The sequence below is a fragment of the Ranitomeya imitator genome, chromosome 4 (genome assembly GCF_032444005.1).
Source record: "Ranitomeya imitator isolate aRanImi1 chromosome 4, aRanImi1.pri, whole genome shotgun sequence".
NCBI classification, from domain to species: Eukaryota; Metazoa; Chordata; class Amphibia; order Anura; family Dendrobatidae; genus Ranitomeya; species Ranitomeya imitator.
This window is the reverse complement of record NC_091285.1, coordinates 666490077-666506012: the sequence shown is the minus strand read 5'-3', so window position 1 is coordinate 666506012 and position 15936 is coordinate 666490077. Positions and strand designations below refer to the sequence as shown.

The following is a 15936-nucleotide window of genomic DNA, read 5'->3' as shown; positions in this document are numbered from 1 at the left end:
CAGAAACGATATTCTCTGGAATGCCATGTAAACGAACCACATGCTGGAAGAACAATGGCACCAAATCAGAGGAGGAAGGTAATTTAGACAAGGGTACCAAATGGACCATCTTAGAGAAGCGATCACAGACCACCCAAATGACTGACATCTTTTGAGAGACGGGAAGATCTGAAATAAAATCCATAGAGATATGTGTCCAAGGCCTCTTCAGGACCGGCAAGGGCAAAAGCAACCCACTGGCACGAGAACAGCAGGACTTAGCCCGAGCACAAATCCCACAGGACTGCACAAAAGTACGCACATCCCGCGACAGAGATGGCCACCAAAAGGATCTAGCCACTAACTCTCTGGTACCAAAGATTCCAGGATGACCAGCCAACACCGAACAATGAACCTCAGAGATAACTTTATTCGTCCACCTATCAGGGACAAACAGTTTCTCCGCTGGGCAACGATCAGGTTTATTAGCCTGAAATTTTTGCAGCACCCGCCGCAAATCAGGGGAGATGGCAGACACAATTACTCCCTCTTTGAGGATACCCGCCGGCTCAGATAACCCCGGAGAGTCGGGCACAAAACTCCTAGACAGAGCATCCGCCTTCACATTTTTAGAGCCCGGAAGGTACGAAATCACAAAGTCAAAACGGGCAAAAAACAACGACCAACGAGCCTGTCTAGGATTCAACCGCTTGGCGGACTCGAGATAAGTCAAGTTCTTATGATCAGTCAAGACCACCACGCGATGCTTAGCTCCTTCAAGCCGATGACGCCACTCCTCGAATGCCCACTTCATGGCCAGCAACTCTCGATTGCCCACATCATAATTTCGCTCAGCAGGCGAAAACTTCCTGGAAAAGAAGGCGCATGGTTTCATCACCGAGCAATCAGAACTTCTCTGCAACAAAACAGCCCCTGCTCCAATCTCAGAAGCATCAACCTCGACCTGGAACGGAAGCGAAACATCTGGTTGACACAACACAGGGGCAGAAGAAAAACGACGCTTCAACTCTTGAAAAGCTTCCACAGCAGCAGAAGACCAATTGACCACATCAGCACCCTTCTTGGACAAATCGGTCAATGTAACATAGTAACATAGTAACATAGTTAGTAAGGCCGAAAAAAGACATTTGTCCATCCAGTTCAGCCTATATTCCATCATAATAAATCCCCAGATCTACGTCCTTCTACAGAACCTAATAATTGTATGATACAATATTGTTCTGCTCCAGGAAGACATCCAGGCCTCTCTTGAACCCCTCGATGGTTTAGCAATACTAGAAAAATTGCAGATGAAGCGACGATAAAAATTAGCAAAGCCCAGGAACTTTTGCAGACTTTTCAGAGATGTCGGCTGAGTCCAATCATGGATGGCTTGGACCTTAACAGGGTCCATCTCGATAGTAGAAGGGGAAAAGATGAACCCCAAAAATGAAACCTTCTGAACACCAAAGAGACACTTTGATCCCTTCACAAACAAAGAATTAGCACGCAGGACCTGAAACACCGTTCTGACCTGCTTCACATGAGACTCCCAATCATCCGAGAAGATCAAAATGTCATCCAAGTACACAATCAGGAATTTATCCAGGTACTCTCGGAAGATGTCATGCATAAAGGACTGAAACACTGATGGAGCATTGGCAAGTCCGAATGGCATAACTAGATACTCAAAATGGCCCTCGGGCGTATTAAATGCAGTTTTCCATTCATCGCCTCGCTTAATACGCACAAGATTATACGCACCACGAAGATCTATCTTGGTGAACCAACTAGCCCCCTTAATCCGAGCAAACAAATCAGATAACAACGGTAAGGGGTACTGAAATTTAACCGTGATCTTATTTAGAAGGCGGTAATCTATACAAGGTCTCAGTGAACCATCCTTCTTGGCTACAAAAAAGAACCCTGCTCCTAATGGCGACGATGACGGGCGAATATGCCCCTTCTCCAAGGACTCCTTCACATAACTCCGCATAGCGGCGTGCTCAGGCACAGATAAATTAAACAGTCTACCTTTTGGGAATTTACTACCAGGAATCAAATCGATAGCACAATCACAATCCCTATGCGGAGGTAGGGTATCGGACTTGGGCTCATCAAATACATCCCGGTAATCAGACAAGAACTCTGGAACCTCAGAAGGGGTGGATGACGAAATAGTCAGAAATGGGACATCACCATGTACCCCCTGACAACCCCAGCTGGACACAGACATGGATTTCCAATCTAATACTGGATTATGGACTTGTAGCCATGGCAACCCCAACACGACCACATCATGCAGATTATGCAACACCAGAAAGCGAATAATCTCCTGATGTGCAGGAGCCATGCACATGGTCAGCTGGGTCCAGTACTGAGGCTTATTCTTGGCCAAAGGCGTAGCATCAATTCCTCTCAATGGAATAGGGCACTGCAAGGGCTCCAAGAAAAACCCACAACGCCTAGCATACTCCAAGTCCATCAAATTCAGGGCAGCGCCTGAATCCACAAATGCCATGACAGAATACGATGACAAAGAGCAGATCAAGGTAACGGACAGAAGAAATTTTGACTGTACCGTACCAATGGTGGCAGACCTAGCGAACCGCTTAGTGCGCTTAGGACAATCAGAGATAGCATGAGTGGAATCACCACAGTAGAAACACAGCCCATTCAGACGTCTGTGTTCTTGCCGTTCAACTCTGGTCAAAGTCCTATCGCACTGCATAGGCTCAGGTTTAAGCTCAGGTAATACCGCCAAATGGTGCACAGATTTACGCTCACGCAAGCGTCGACCGATCTGAATGGCCAAAGACATAGACTCATTCAGACCAGCAGGCATAGGAAATCCCACCATGACATCCTTAAGAGCTTCAGAGAGACCTTTTCTGAAAATAGCTGCGAGCGCACCTTCATTCCATTGAGTGAGTACGGACCACTTTCTAAATTTCTGACAATATACCTCTATCTCATCCTGACCCTGACACAGAGCCAGCAAATTTTTCTCTGCCTGATCCACTGAATTAGGCTCATCGTACAGCAATCCGAGCGCCAGGAAAAACGCATGAATATTACTTAATGCAGGATCTCCTGGCGCAAGGGAAAATGCCCAGTCTTGAGGGTCGCCACGCAAAAAAGAAATAATAATTCTCACTTGTTGAACTGGGTCACCAGAGGAGCGAGGTTTCAAGGCCAGAAACAGTTTGCAATTATTTTTGAAATTCACAAACTTGGCTCTATCACCATAAAACAAATCTGGAATAGGAATTCTTGGTTCTAACATAGGCTTCTGAACCACCAAATCTTGAATCTTTTGTACATTTATAACGAGATTATCCAGTGAAGAGCACAGACCCTGAATCTCCATGTCCACACCTGTGTCCTGAACCACCCAAATGTCTAGGGGGAAAAAAAGGCAAAACACAGTGCAGAGGAAAAAAAATGGTCTCAAAACTTCTTTTTTCCCTCTATTGAGAATCATTAGTACTTTGGGCCTCCAGTACTGTTCTGATAAGGTAATGCAGTACCACAATGGACATAGAGGTCAGAGCACATACAGTTACCTGACAATAACCCAAAAACATAGAACGAGCTCTGAGACGTGGGAACTCTGCTGACCGCAATCCCTAATCCTCTCCAACCACACTAGAGGCAGCCGTGGATTGCGCCTAACGCTCCCTATGCAACTCGGCACAGCCTGAGAAACTAGCTAGCCTGAAGATAGAAAATAAGCCTACCTTGCCTCAGAGAAATACCCCAAAGGAAAAGGCAGCCCCCACATATAATGACTGTGAGTTAAGATGAAAAGACAAACGTAGAGATGAAATAGATTTAGCAAAGTGAGGCCCGACTTTCTGAACAGAGCGAGGATAGGAAAGGCAACTTTGTGGTCAACACAAAACCCTACAATAACCACGCAAAGGGGGCAAAAAGACCCTCCGTACCGAACTAACGGCACGGAGGTACACCCTCTGTGTCCCAGAGCTTCCAGCAAGCAAGAAAAAACAAATAGACAAGCTGGACAGAAAAAAACAGCAAACAAAATAGCAAAGCGGAACTTAGCTATGCAGAGCAGCAGGCCACAGGAACGATCCAGGAGGAAACAGGTCCAATACTAGAACATTGACTGGAGGCCAGGATCAAAGCACTAGGTGGAGTTAAATAGAGCAGCACCTAACGACTTCACCATATCACCTGAGGAAGGAAACTCAGAAGCCGCAGTACCACTTTCCTCCACCAACGGAAGCTCACAGAGAGAATCAGCCGAAGTACCACTTGTGACCACAGGAGGGAGCTCTGCCACAGAATTCACAACAGAGGAGATGACATACAGGTATATACTATATATAGGAGGAGATGACATACAGGTATATACTATATACAGGGGAGATGACACACAGCAGGTATATACTATATACAGGGAAGATGACATAAAGGTATATACTATATACAGGAGATGACATACAGGTGTATACTATATATAAGGGAGATGACAAACATGTATATACTGAGGTGAAAATGAGAGATGTGAGGTGAAAATGAAAAGGTGTGAGTGCAAAATGAGAGGAGTGAGGGAAAATAGTGTAGTGATCGGAAAATGACAGATGTGAGGTTGAAATAACAAGTGTTGGGAGAAAATGAGAGGTGTGAGGGAGAAAATGAGAGATGTGAGGGGGAAAATTAAAGATGTGATTGGGAAAATGAGAGGCGTGATGGGAAAATAAGAGAAGTGACGTGCTATAACTAACCACAGATATTTACTATGCCCAGGTAACGCCGGGCTCTTCAGCTAGTCTATATATATAATTGTCTAAGGTCCACTTCCGTCTGTCTGTTTGTCTGTCTGTCATGGAAATCCCGCGTCGCTGATTGGTCGCGGCCGGCTGGACGTGAAAAATCAGCGACAGGCACAGTCCGGCCGCGAATTGGCCCATCCATACTCCGCTCCAGTCAGTGCACTCTCCATACTCCCCTCCAGTCAGCGCCCACATAGCGTTTTAGCAGTCCGTCAAACGGACTGCGTTACACCACGGCATAAAGCGGTGTAACGCAGTCCATTAAGGCTGCCATTAACCCTGTAAGTGTGACCAACTTTTTACTATTGATGCTGCCTATGCAGCATCAATAGTAAAAACATATAATGTTAAAAATAATAATAAAAAAAATCATTATATTCTCACCTTCCGGCATCCTCGGCAGCCTTTCCCATTCCTCGCGACGCTCCGGTCCCAAGAATGCATTGCGGCAATGACCCCAGATGACGTAGCGGACTCGCGAGACCGCTACATCATCACGGGTTATTGCCGCAAGGCATTACTGGGAACGGAGCGTCGCGAGGCGCATCGCTAAAGGCCTGGGCTGGATCAGGAGGCCGCCGGAAGGTGAGTATATAACTATTTTTTATTTAAATTCTTTTTATTAACAGGGATATGGTGCCCACATTGCTATATACTATGTGGGCTGTGTTATATACTACGTGGGCTGTGTTATATACTGCGTGGGCTGTGTTACATGCTACGTGGCTGTGTTATATACTGCGTGGGCTGTGCTATTACTATGTGGGCTGTGCTATATACTACGTGGGCTGTGTTATATACTGCGTGGGTTGTCTTATATACTGCGTGGGCTGTGTTATATACTGCGTGGGTTGTGCTATATAGTACGTGGGCTGTGCTATATACTATGTGGCTGTGCAATATACTACGTGGGCTGTGCTATATAGTATGTGGGCTGTGCTATATACTATGTGGCTGTGCAATATACTACATGGGCTGTGTTATATGCTACGTGGCTGTGAGACTCTTTCGCCCGGGGCCCTCAAAAACCTAGAGCTGACCCTGGCTTCACTGATTGGTCGCGCCCAGCCGGCTGCGAACAATCAGCGAAAGACGCAGTCAGGCGTCAGGGACTGTGCTATATATAAGTGATTACACTATATACTAAGGGACTGTGTTATACATAATAAGTACGTACACTGTATTCTAAGGGACTGTAAGACATAATAAGCGATAATGTCTTCCTCCCCCTGTTCCTAAGTCCGTTATAAGTCCCCCTTCCTCCCATCCCAATCCCCAACACCCCTCATTGTCCTCCACCCCCCGCATCCCATTATTGTCCTCTACCCCACCCCATCAATGCTTTCTTCACCACCTTCATCTTTGCCTTCTCCACCACCACTATCATTGCTTTCTCCGCCACCACCCCATATAATTGCCCATTCCACAACCTCCATCATTTCTTCCTTCCCCAACACTCCCATAATTGGCAATTCCACCACCTCCATCATTTCCTCCTTTACCTTTTCCACTACATCCATCATTTTCTCCTCCCCCACCATCCCCATCATTGCCCTTTCTACCACCATCATCATTGTCCTTTCTGCCACCACCATCCTTGCCCATTGCACCACCTCCATCATTTTCTCCCCCTCCACCATCATCATTGACCTTTCTACCACCACCATCCTTGTCCATTCTACCACCTCCATCATTTCCTCCCCCTTCCACCCCCCATTATTGCCCTTCCAACCACCTCCATGATTTCCTCCTCCCCCACCATCATTGCATTCTTCCCCACCACCATCATTGCCCATTCCACCTCCTCCATCTTTGCCTCCCCCACCCCCATCATTGCCCATTCCACCACCTCGATAATTTCCCCCCACCCCATCATTGCCCATTCCACCACATCCATCATTTCCTCCTCCTTCACCATCCCCATTATTGCCCTCTCCCCATCAGCCCCATCATTGCCCTCGCCTCTCCTGCCCGTACACACACAACACCATTTACGTCTGTGCACATTCACCCGCAGTGCTACGCACGCATGCACGCACACACACACAACACACACTATGCTATTTTCTCTTGTAGGCAGCGGAGCTGCAGGGATTTCTCCCTGCCCGCCGCAGCCACCCTGCAGGGGCCCCCCTCCACCTCCGGGCCCCGATGCAGCCGCACAGGCTGCACAAGCGGTATGTCCGCACATGTTGGGAGCCGGCGAGCTGCGGCTTCTCTGTGCCGGCTTTCAGCTTGACAGTCGGCACAGAGAACAGCCAACTCTCAGTCCGGGGGGCGGCAGAATGCAGCCGCCAGGGGAGACACTACGGGTTGCCGCATTAGGCGGCCCGACTGCGCCCCCCTGCCGGCTGTGCCCAGGGCACATGCCCAGACTGCCCCCCCTAGGTACGCCACTGGCTGCGGGTCATATGCTGCTTTTTGTATACACTTTTTATAAATTTGTAAAATGCCTGAAAATAACTCCAGGCCTAAACATTGAGTCAGGAGGCTGGTTTCACACATCTGAGCTTTACGGCCCGAGTATGGCTTGTGATATCAGGGTCGGCTGTGAGTCTCCTCATCCAAACTCGCCAAGAGCCTCATGGGCATAAATGAGGGTCATGAAACCCACGGTTCGGTTCGTACTTAGGCCGTTAAGTTTAGTCGTGTGAAAGCGGCCTAAATCTTTCTCTGTGACCTGGCACCCGACCTAGAGAGATAAGCGCCACAGTACTTAGCACAGATTTCAGTTCCATGTTACTTCGAATTCCATTAATTGGGCAAGACTTGCATATTAATTAATGAACTGAGTGCCCGGTAATTCTGTTAGAAATGTTAAGCTTAGTAGGAGACTTTTCCAGCAGACGGAACAGTTCACGTTCAGGTCTACGGTGTATTATTTAGACAGGGACATTTTTAATTTGCTTACATGAGACATATCAATATTTTTTTTTTCTAAGAAAAGCTAGGCACAATAAGAATGTAAAAACTGATTATCCCGAAATACGTGCACCATCTTGTGACCAAATTACCGGGCTGTATATAAAAGCATGTGCAAATTGGTATGTTTTTCACTTTTGACCAGTAGTACCTCCCCTCTCCCTCTATCTGACCACTATCTGCTCACTTTCTTATCCCAGACCTTCTCACCTGTCTGTCACCCATGTCCAGCAACATGCGCAACCCCGCAGAAACCTCGCACACCTTGACACCCACACGCTCTCTCACTCTATCCTATCACTAGCATCCATATCCTCACTCCACCACACAGACACTGCCACTGCTTTCTACAATGTCACACTCACATTCAAATCAGTTCTCACCTCTGCTAAACAGGCCTATTTTACATCTCTCGTATCTTCTTTATCCCACAACCCCAAACAGTTGTTCAACACTTTTAACTCCCTCCTCCGCCCACCACTGCCCCCTCCGAGTTCCCTAATCGTTGCCAAGGACTTTGCCATGCACTTAAAAAATAAGATAGACAAAACAAGGCAAATCTTTGTTGTCAAACCACCACAACCCCTTTGTTTACCAGACCCATGCCCAAACCCCATAACTTCCCTCTCCAAAATTACTGAAGGGGAGCTTGCTCATCTTCTCTCCAAATCACACCTCACCACGCGCTTGACCCCATCCCATCTCCTCCCCAACCTCACCACCACACTAATCCCATCCCTAACCCATCTCTTCAACCTATCAATAACCTCTGGTACCTTCCCCTTTGCTTTCAAACATGCCACAATCACACCTATCCTCAAAAAGCCATCCCATGACCCAAGCGCTATGTCCAGCTATCACCCCATATTTTTGCTCCCATTTGCTTTCAATCTCCTTAAGCAGCACGTCCATGCTGAACTTTCCTCTCACTTTGCATCTAAATTTCTCTTCGACAATCTGGCTTCCATCCCCACCATTCCACTGAGACTGCCCTGACCAAAATTACTAATGACTTACGTAAGGTACATTCACACTGAGCGACTTAACAACGATATCGCTAGCGATCCGTGATGTTGCAGCGTCCTGGATAGCGATATCGTTGTGTTTGACACGCAGCAGCGATCTGGATCCTGCTGTGACATCGTTGGTCGGAGCAGAAAGGCCAGAACTTTATTTCATCGCTGGATCTCCCGCAGACATCGCTGAATCGGCGTGTGTGACGCTGATTCAGCGATGTCTTCACCAACGATGCCGAAGTCCCCTGGTAACCAGGGTAAACATCGGGTTACTAAGCGCAGGGCCGCGCTTACGCTTAGTAACCCGATGTTTACCCTGGTTACCATTGTAAATGTAAAAAAAAAACACTACATACTTACATTCCGGTGTCTGTCCCCCCGCCGTCAGCTTCCCGCACTGACTGTGAGCGCCGGCCGGCCGTAAAGCACAGCGGTGACGTCGGCCGGCCGGCGCTGAGACAGTGCAGGGAAGCTGAGGCCGGGGGACAGACACCGGAATGTAAGTATGTACTGTTTGTTTTTTTTTACATTTACAATGGTAACCAGGGTAAACATCGGGTTACTAAGCGCGGCCCTGCGCTTAGTAACCCGATGTTTACCCTGGTTACCAGGGGACTTCGGCATCGTTGGTCGCTGGAGAGCTGTCTGTGTGACAGCTCTCCAGCGACCACACAACGATGAAACAGCGAAGCTGCAGCGATCGGCATCGTTGCCTATATCGCTGCAGCGTCGCTTAATGTGACGGTACCTTTACAGCCAAAGCTAACAGACAATTCTCTATACTCATCCTTCTAGACCTGTCCTCTGTCTTCGACACAGTTGACCACTGCCTCCTACTACAGATCTTCTCTTCCTTTGGTGTTAAAAACCTTGCCCTATCTTGGATCTCCTCATACCTTACCAACTGCACATTTAGCATTTCCTACTCCCATACTACCTCTTCATCTCGCCCCCTCTCTGTTGGTGTCCCTCAAGGCTCTGTCCTAGGGCCCTTACTCTTCTCAGTCTATACACTCAGCCTGGGACAACTCATAAGGTCATATGGCTTCCAGTACCATCTATATGCCGATGACACTCAGATCTACCTCTCTGGCCCAGATGTCACCTCTCTGCTCTCCAGAATCCCAGACTGTCTATCGGCCATATCCTCCTTCTTCCCCTCTTGCTTCCTCAAGCTCAATGTGGACAAATCTGAACTCATTATCTTTCCTCCATCTCGCACATCTTCCCTACCTGATCTATCAAAATAAATGAAATCACACTTTCCCCTGTCCCCAAAATCCGCTGCCTCGGAGTAACCCTTGACTCTGCCCTGGCCTTCAAACTGCACATCCAAGCTCTCGCCACCTCCTGTCGCCTCCAGCTCAAAAATATTTCCAGAATCCGTCCTTTTCTCAACCCTCACTCTACCAAAATGCTTGTGCATGCCCTAACCATCTCCCGCCTTGACTACTGTAACATCCTCCTCTCTGCCCTACCTTCCAACACTCTTGCACCCCTCCAGTCTGTCCTTAACTCTGCTGCCGGACTAATTAATCTCTCCTCGCTACACTCCTGCTTCCCCTCTTTGCAAATCCATTTACTGGCTTCCAATTTCCCAGCATATCCAGTTTAAACTACTAACACTGACCTACAAAGCCATCCATAACCTTTCTTCTCCGTATATTTCTAAACTAATCTCTCAATATCTTCCCTCATGTAATCTCCGGTCCTCCCAAGACCTCCTTCTCTCCTCCACGCTTATTCACTCCTCACCCAATCGCCTCCAAGACTTCTCCCGAATATCCCCCATCCTCTGGAATTCTGTGCCCCAACACGTCCGGTTATCTACCACATTTGGATCCTTAAAAAGAAACCTGAAAACTCACTTCTTCAAAGAAGCTTACAACCTGTAATGACCACACGGCCAACTCAACACCATCGGAGTTACTGCAACCCTCGACCTACTGTCTCCTTCCCCATAATCCTTTAGAATGTAAGCCCGCAAGGGCAGGGTCCTCGCCCCGTTGTATCAGTCTATCAGTGTTAGTTTTGTTTACTGTAAGTGATATTTGTATTTTGATGTAACTCTGTCTCATGTACAGCACCATGGAATTAAGAGTGCTATATAAATAAATAATAATAATAATAATAATAATATTACATGCCAGAAAAAAACATGTACAGTAGGTATAGGGCTCATGCAGATGTCTCTGCAAATCTGTCGGATCATGGATTCTCCCGACACATATATTTCTTTGAGGCCTTCACACTTGAGTCGGGAGGGCCACGGCCAGTCTGTGCATTAGCAGCTCGTGACATCTGAATGAGGCCAAATGTTGTAATTAGGATCACTCAAATAAGCTGCCTTAACGTTTTTTTTTTTTTAAATTCGTTTATTGATTTCAGGAAAGATCATACACATTTTGCTCGTATTCATCATTTTCCATTAATTACAGGAAATTACCATACATAGCCATGTATAACATAGTAACATAGTAACATAGTTAGTAAGGCCGAAAAAAGACATTTGTCCATCCAGTTCAGCCTATATTCCATCATAATAAATCCCCAGATCTACGTCCTTCTACAGAACCTAATAATTGTATGATACAATATTGTTCTGCTCCAGGAAGACATCCAGGCCTCTCTTGAACCCCTCAACTGAGTTCGCCATCACCACCTCCTCAGGCAAGCAATTCCAGATTCTCACTGCCCTAACAGTAAAGAATCCTCTTCTATGTTGGTGGAAAAACCTTCTCTCCTCCAGACGCAAAGAATGCCCCCTTGTGCCCGTCACCTTCCTTGGTATAAACAGATCCTCAGCGAGATATTTGTATTGTCCCCTTATATACTTATACATGGTTATTAGATCGCCCCTCAGTCGTCTTTTTTCTAGACTAAATAATCCTAATTTCGCTAATCTATCTGGGTATTGTAGTTCTCCCATCCCCTTTATTAATTTTGTTGCCCTCCTTTGTACTCTCTCTAGTTCCATTATATCCTTCCTGAGCACCGGTGCCCAAAACTGGACACAGTACTCCATGTGCGGTCTAACTAGGGATTTGTACAGAGGCAGTATAATGCTCTCATCATGTGTATCCAGACCTCTTTTAATGCACCCCATGATCCTGTTTGCCTTGGCAGCTGCTGCCTGGCACTGGCTGCTCCAGGTAAGTTTATCATTAACTAGGATCCCCAAGTCCTTCTCCCTGTCAGATTTACCCAGTGGTTTCCCGTTCAGTGTGTAATGGTGATATTGATTCCCTCTTCCCATGTGTATAACCTTACATTTATCATTGTTAAACCTCATCTGCCACCTTTCAGCCCAAGTTTCCAACTTATCCAGATCCATCTGTAGCAGAATACTATCTTCTCTTGTATTAACTGCTTTACATAGTTTTGTATCATCTGCAAATATCGATATTTTACTGTGTAAACCTTCTACCAGATCATTAATGAATATGTTGAAGAGAACAGGTCCCAATACTGACCCCTGCGGTACCCCACTGGTCACAGCGACCCAGTTAGAGACTATACCATTTATAACCACCCTCTGCTTTCTATCACTAAGCCAGTTACTAACCCATTTACACACATTTTCCCCCAGACCAAGCATTCTCATTTTGTGTACCAACCTCTTGTGCGGCACGGTATCAAACGCTTTGGAAAAATCGAGATATACCACGTCCAATGACTCACCGTGGTCCAGTCTATAGCTTACCTCTTCATAAAAACTGATTAGATTGGTTTGACAGGAGCGATTTCTCATAAACCCATGCTGATATGGAGTTAAACAGTTATTCTCATTGAGATAATCCAGAATAACATCCCTCAGAAACCCTTCAAATATTTTACCAACAATAGAGGTTAGACTTACTGGCCTATAATTTCCAGGTTCACTTTTAGAACCCTTTTTGAATATTGGCACCACATTTGCTATGCGCCAGTCCTGCGGAACAGACCCTGTCGCTATAGAGTCCCTAAAAATAAGAAATAATGGTTTATCTATTACATTACTTAGTTCTCTTAGTACTCGTGGGTGTATGCCATCCGGACCCGGAGATTTATCTATTTTAATCTTATTTAGCCGGTTTCGCACCTCTTCTTGGGTTAGATTGGTGACCCTTAATATAGGGTTTTCATTGTTTCTTGGGATTTCACCTAGCATTTCATTTTCCACCGTGAATACCGTGGAGAAGAAGGTGTTTAATATGTTAGCTTTTTCCTCGTCATCTACAACCATTCTTTCCTCACTATTTTTTAAGGGGCCTACATTTTCAGTTTTTATTCTTTTACTATTGATATAGTTGAAGAACAGTTTGGGATTAGTTTTACTCTCCTTAGCAATGTGCTTCTCTGTTTCCTTTTTGGCAGCTTTAATTAGTTTTTTAGATAAAGTATTTTTCTCCCTATAGTTTTTTAGAGCTTCAATGGTGCCATCCTGCTTTAGTAGTGCAAATGCTTTCTTTTTACTGTTAATTGCCTGTCTTACTTCTTTGTTTAGCCACATTGGGTTTTTCCTATTTCTAGTCCTTTTATTCCCACAAGGTATAAACCGCTTACACTGCCTATTTAGGATGTTCTTAAACATTTCCCATTTATTATCTGTATTCTTATTTCTGAGGATATTGTCCCAGTCTACCAGATTAAGGGCATCTCTAAGCTGTTCAAACTTTGCCTTCCTAAAGTTCAATGTTTTTGTGACTCCCTGACAAGTCCCCCTAGTGAAAGACAGGTGAAACTGCACAATATTGTGGTCGCTATTTCCTAGATGCCCGACCACCTGCAGATTTGTTATTCTGTCAGGTCTATTAGATAGTATTAGGTCTAAAAGTGCTGCTCCTCTGGTTGGATTCTGCACCAATTGTGAAAGATAATTTTTCTTGGTTATTAGCAGAAACCTGTTGCCTTTATGGGTTTCACAGGTTTCTGTTTCCCAGTTAATATCCGGGTAGTTAAAGTCCCCCATAACCAGGACCTCATTATGGGTTGCAGCTTCATCTATCTGCTTTAGAAGTAGACTTTCCATGCTTTCTGTTATATTTGGGGGTTTGTAACAGACCCCAATGAGAATTTTGTTACCATTTTTCCCTCCATGAATTTCAACCCATATGGACTCGACATCCTCATTCCCTTCGCTAATATCCTCCCTTAAAGTGGACTTTAGACAAGACTTTACATAGAGACAAACCCCTCCTCCTCTCCGATTTTTACGATCCTTTCTAAACAGACTGTAACCCTGTAAGTTAACTGCCCAGTCATAGCTTTCATCTAACCATGTCTCGGTTATTCCCACTATGTCAAAGTTACCTGTAGATATTTCTGCTTCTAGTTCTTCCATCTTGTTTGTCAGGCTTCTGGCGTTTGCGAGCATGCAGTTTAGAGGATTTTGTTTTGTTCCAATCTCCTCACTGTGGATTGTTTTAGAAATGTTCTTACCTCCCTTCTGAGTATGTTTTCCTGGGTTGTCTTTGTTCGAGTCTAATGTTTTTCTTCCCGTCCCCTCTTCTTCTAGTTTAACGCCCTCCTGATGAGTGTAGCGTGTCTTCTGGCGAATGTGTGTTTCCCAGGTTTGTTGAGGTGTAGTCCGTCTCTGGCGAGGAGTCCATCATACCAGTAATTCACACCGTGGTCCAGGAATCCAAATCCTTGTTGTCTGCACCATCGTCTTAGCCAGTTGTTTGCATCAAGGATCCTGTTCCATCTCCTGGTGCCATGCCCGTCTACTGGAAGGATAGAAGAAAAAACTACCTGTGCATCCAGTTCCTTTACTTTCTTCCCCAACTCTTCAAAGTCCTTGCAGATTGTCGGTAGGTCCTTCCTTGCCGTGTCATTGGTGCCAACATGTATCAGAAGAAATGGGTGGACGTCCTTGGAGCTGAAGAGCTTTGGTATCCTATCGGTCACATCCTTGATCATTGCACCTGGAAGGCAGCATACTTCTCTTGCAGTTATGTCCGGTCTGCAGATGGCTGCTTCGGTGCCTCTCAGTAGTGAGTCTCCCACCACCACCACTCTTCGTTGCTTCTTGGCTGTACTTTTTGCTGTCACTTGTTGCTGTGTGCCCTTTTCTTTTTTGCTTGCTGGTATTGCTTCATCCTTAGGTGTGCCATCTTCATCCTCTACAAAGATTTGATATCGGTTCTTCAGTTGTGTGGTTGGTGATTTCTCCATGGTCTTCTTGCTTCTTTTGGTCACATGCTTCCACTCATCTGCTTTTGGAGGTTCTCGGACACTTTTTGCACTTTCTGTGACCAGTAGAGATGCTTCTGTTCCGTCTAGAAAGTCTTCATTCTCTTTGATGAGTTTCAAAGTTGCTATTCTTTCTTCCAGACCCCGCACCTTTTCTTCTAAAAGGGCCACTAGTCTACACTTCTGACAGGTGAAATTGGATTCTTCTTCTGGTCGATCTGTGAACATGTAGCACATGCTGCAGCTCACCATGTAGGTTGTCACATCTGCCATGTTGCTCCTAGATCCTGCTGACTTGCTGTGTGTTTTCCTTCTTGTGTAATCTACTCAGCCAAGCTCTCTTGCAATAATGTCCTACAGGCAAAAATTGGTGATACTTTCCAAGCAGCTGGTCCCGGTTGTACCCAACGATCTTCTAGCTTAGGGAGACTTCGCTTCTCCCAGAAGGCACCTGGAATATGCAAATTAGCCTCCTGAAGCTTGAATCCCTGGTTTATATGATATTATAAAGATAATAAATTGTGCATGTTGATCATTAATGCCTTATTTTAAACTTTAACTGTAACTACATTAACTTCTAATAAAGTCTTTAATACAAACGTAATGCCGCTTACAAAGAAGAGTTCTAAATACATCCCGCTCTGTTGGTAAATAATGTCTAGAGAGTCATACACCCTTTTCTTATGCGTATACTGAGTCCTTTTAACTTATACAGTGTGACAGGATGAATTCCATCTTCCCCATATCTTCTCAAATTTAGTTGGACAACCCCTTTTCTGATAAAGCGTCCGCTCATACGGAATAATTGAATTTATTAAGTCAACCCATGCTCTAAGAGATGGACCAGAGCCTCCCATCCAACGCAGCGCCAACACCTTTCGTGCCATGAACAGTGACTCCCTCAGGAATATTCCTGTGTGGTGATCCCAAGCCTCCGCCTCCCATACTCCAAACAAACATACCAGTGGCTCAAGTGGAACAGGGATCGACACCAAAGATGTCAATAGTGCCGTCACTTCTCTCCAATATTGAAAAATAACAGGACA

General features: G+C 45.6%; 1 protein-coding gene across 1 annotated transcript in view; it reads right to left on the bottom strand.

Moving 5' to 3' along the window:
* SMIM44 (small integral membrane protein 44) overlaps nucleotides 1-5172 on the bottom strand; it is a 32372-nt gene extending 27200 nt beyond the window's left edge. Inside the window, exon 1 of the mRNA XM_069762485.1 lies at nucleotides 5163-5172. Within this exon, the coding sequence (XP_069618586.1) occupies nucleotides 5163-5172 (10 nt within the window). The remainder of the gene's footprint in view (nucleotides 1-5162) is intronic.
* Nucleotides 5173-15936: the final 10764 nt, after the last annotated feature.